Source organism: Antrostomus carolinensis, unplaced genomic scaffold (assembly GCF_000700745.2).
Source record: "Antrostomus carolinensis isolate BGI_N321 unplaced genomic scaffold, ASM70074v2 scaffold31100, whole genome shotgun sequence".
Lineage (NCBI taxonomy): Eukaryota > Metazoa > Chordata > Aves > Caprimulgiformes > Caprimulgidae > Antrostomus > Antrostomus carolinensis.
The window spans coordinates 6,379-6,931 of record NW_010288207.1 but is presented as its reverse complement, the minus strand read 5'-3'; the positions used below and the strand labels follow the sequence as shown (position 1 = coordinate 6,931).

Below are 553 nucleotides of genomic sequence, written 5' to 3'. Positions count from 1 at the left end.
GAGGCTGCTTCTCTTCTCCCCGGGCAGCGGTGGCAGGGTTACATCTGATAGCGTCTGCCCTTTCCCAATTGCTGGCCTAGCCACAGGGCAGTAAATGCACAGGAGGTGGGAGAAAAGCTGTGCACCCCTTGTGACCTCTCCACCCCTACTCACTGCCCCTGGTTTGGGAGCCCCATATCATGTTTCTGCCATGGGGCATCCCCTTTGGCCCTCTCCACCCCTACTCACTGCCCCTGGTTTGGGAGCCCCATATCATGCTTCTGCCATGGGGCATCCGTCCTGGTTGCAGCTAACACCAGAGCAGTGTTTGCTAGCAGTCCCTGTCCCTTGCTCCTGGGTGCAGACCGGGCTTGCCCTGACGCTGCCGCCTGCCTGGGTACCGCTCCAGCGGGCTGGCAGATGCCGTGTGCGCCCAGCTGTGTCGGATGGAGGTAAGGCTTGCTCTTTGCTCTAGGACAGGAGGCTGGCATCATCTTCAGGGGAGGGGGAAGCCCACAGCCAGCCTGGTGCCAGGAACAAGGAGCCAGCAGAGAGCCATGTCCTGTGTCAGCAC

At 61.3% G+C, this 553-nt stretch overlaps 1 protein-coding gene across 1 annotated transcript in view; it reads left to right on the top strand.

The window, feature by feature from the left end:
• Positions 1–343: 343 nt before the first annotated feature.
• Positions 344–553, top strand: part of RGS14 (regulator of G protein signaling 14) — a gene marked incomplete at its 5' end in the record, with an annotated part of 5,502 nt that continues 5,292 nt past the window's right edge. The window contains 1 exon segment of the mRNA XM_029084444.1: positions 344–431. Coding sequence (XP_028940277.1) covers positions 344–431 — 88 coding nt within the window.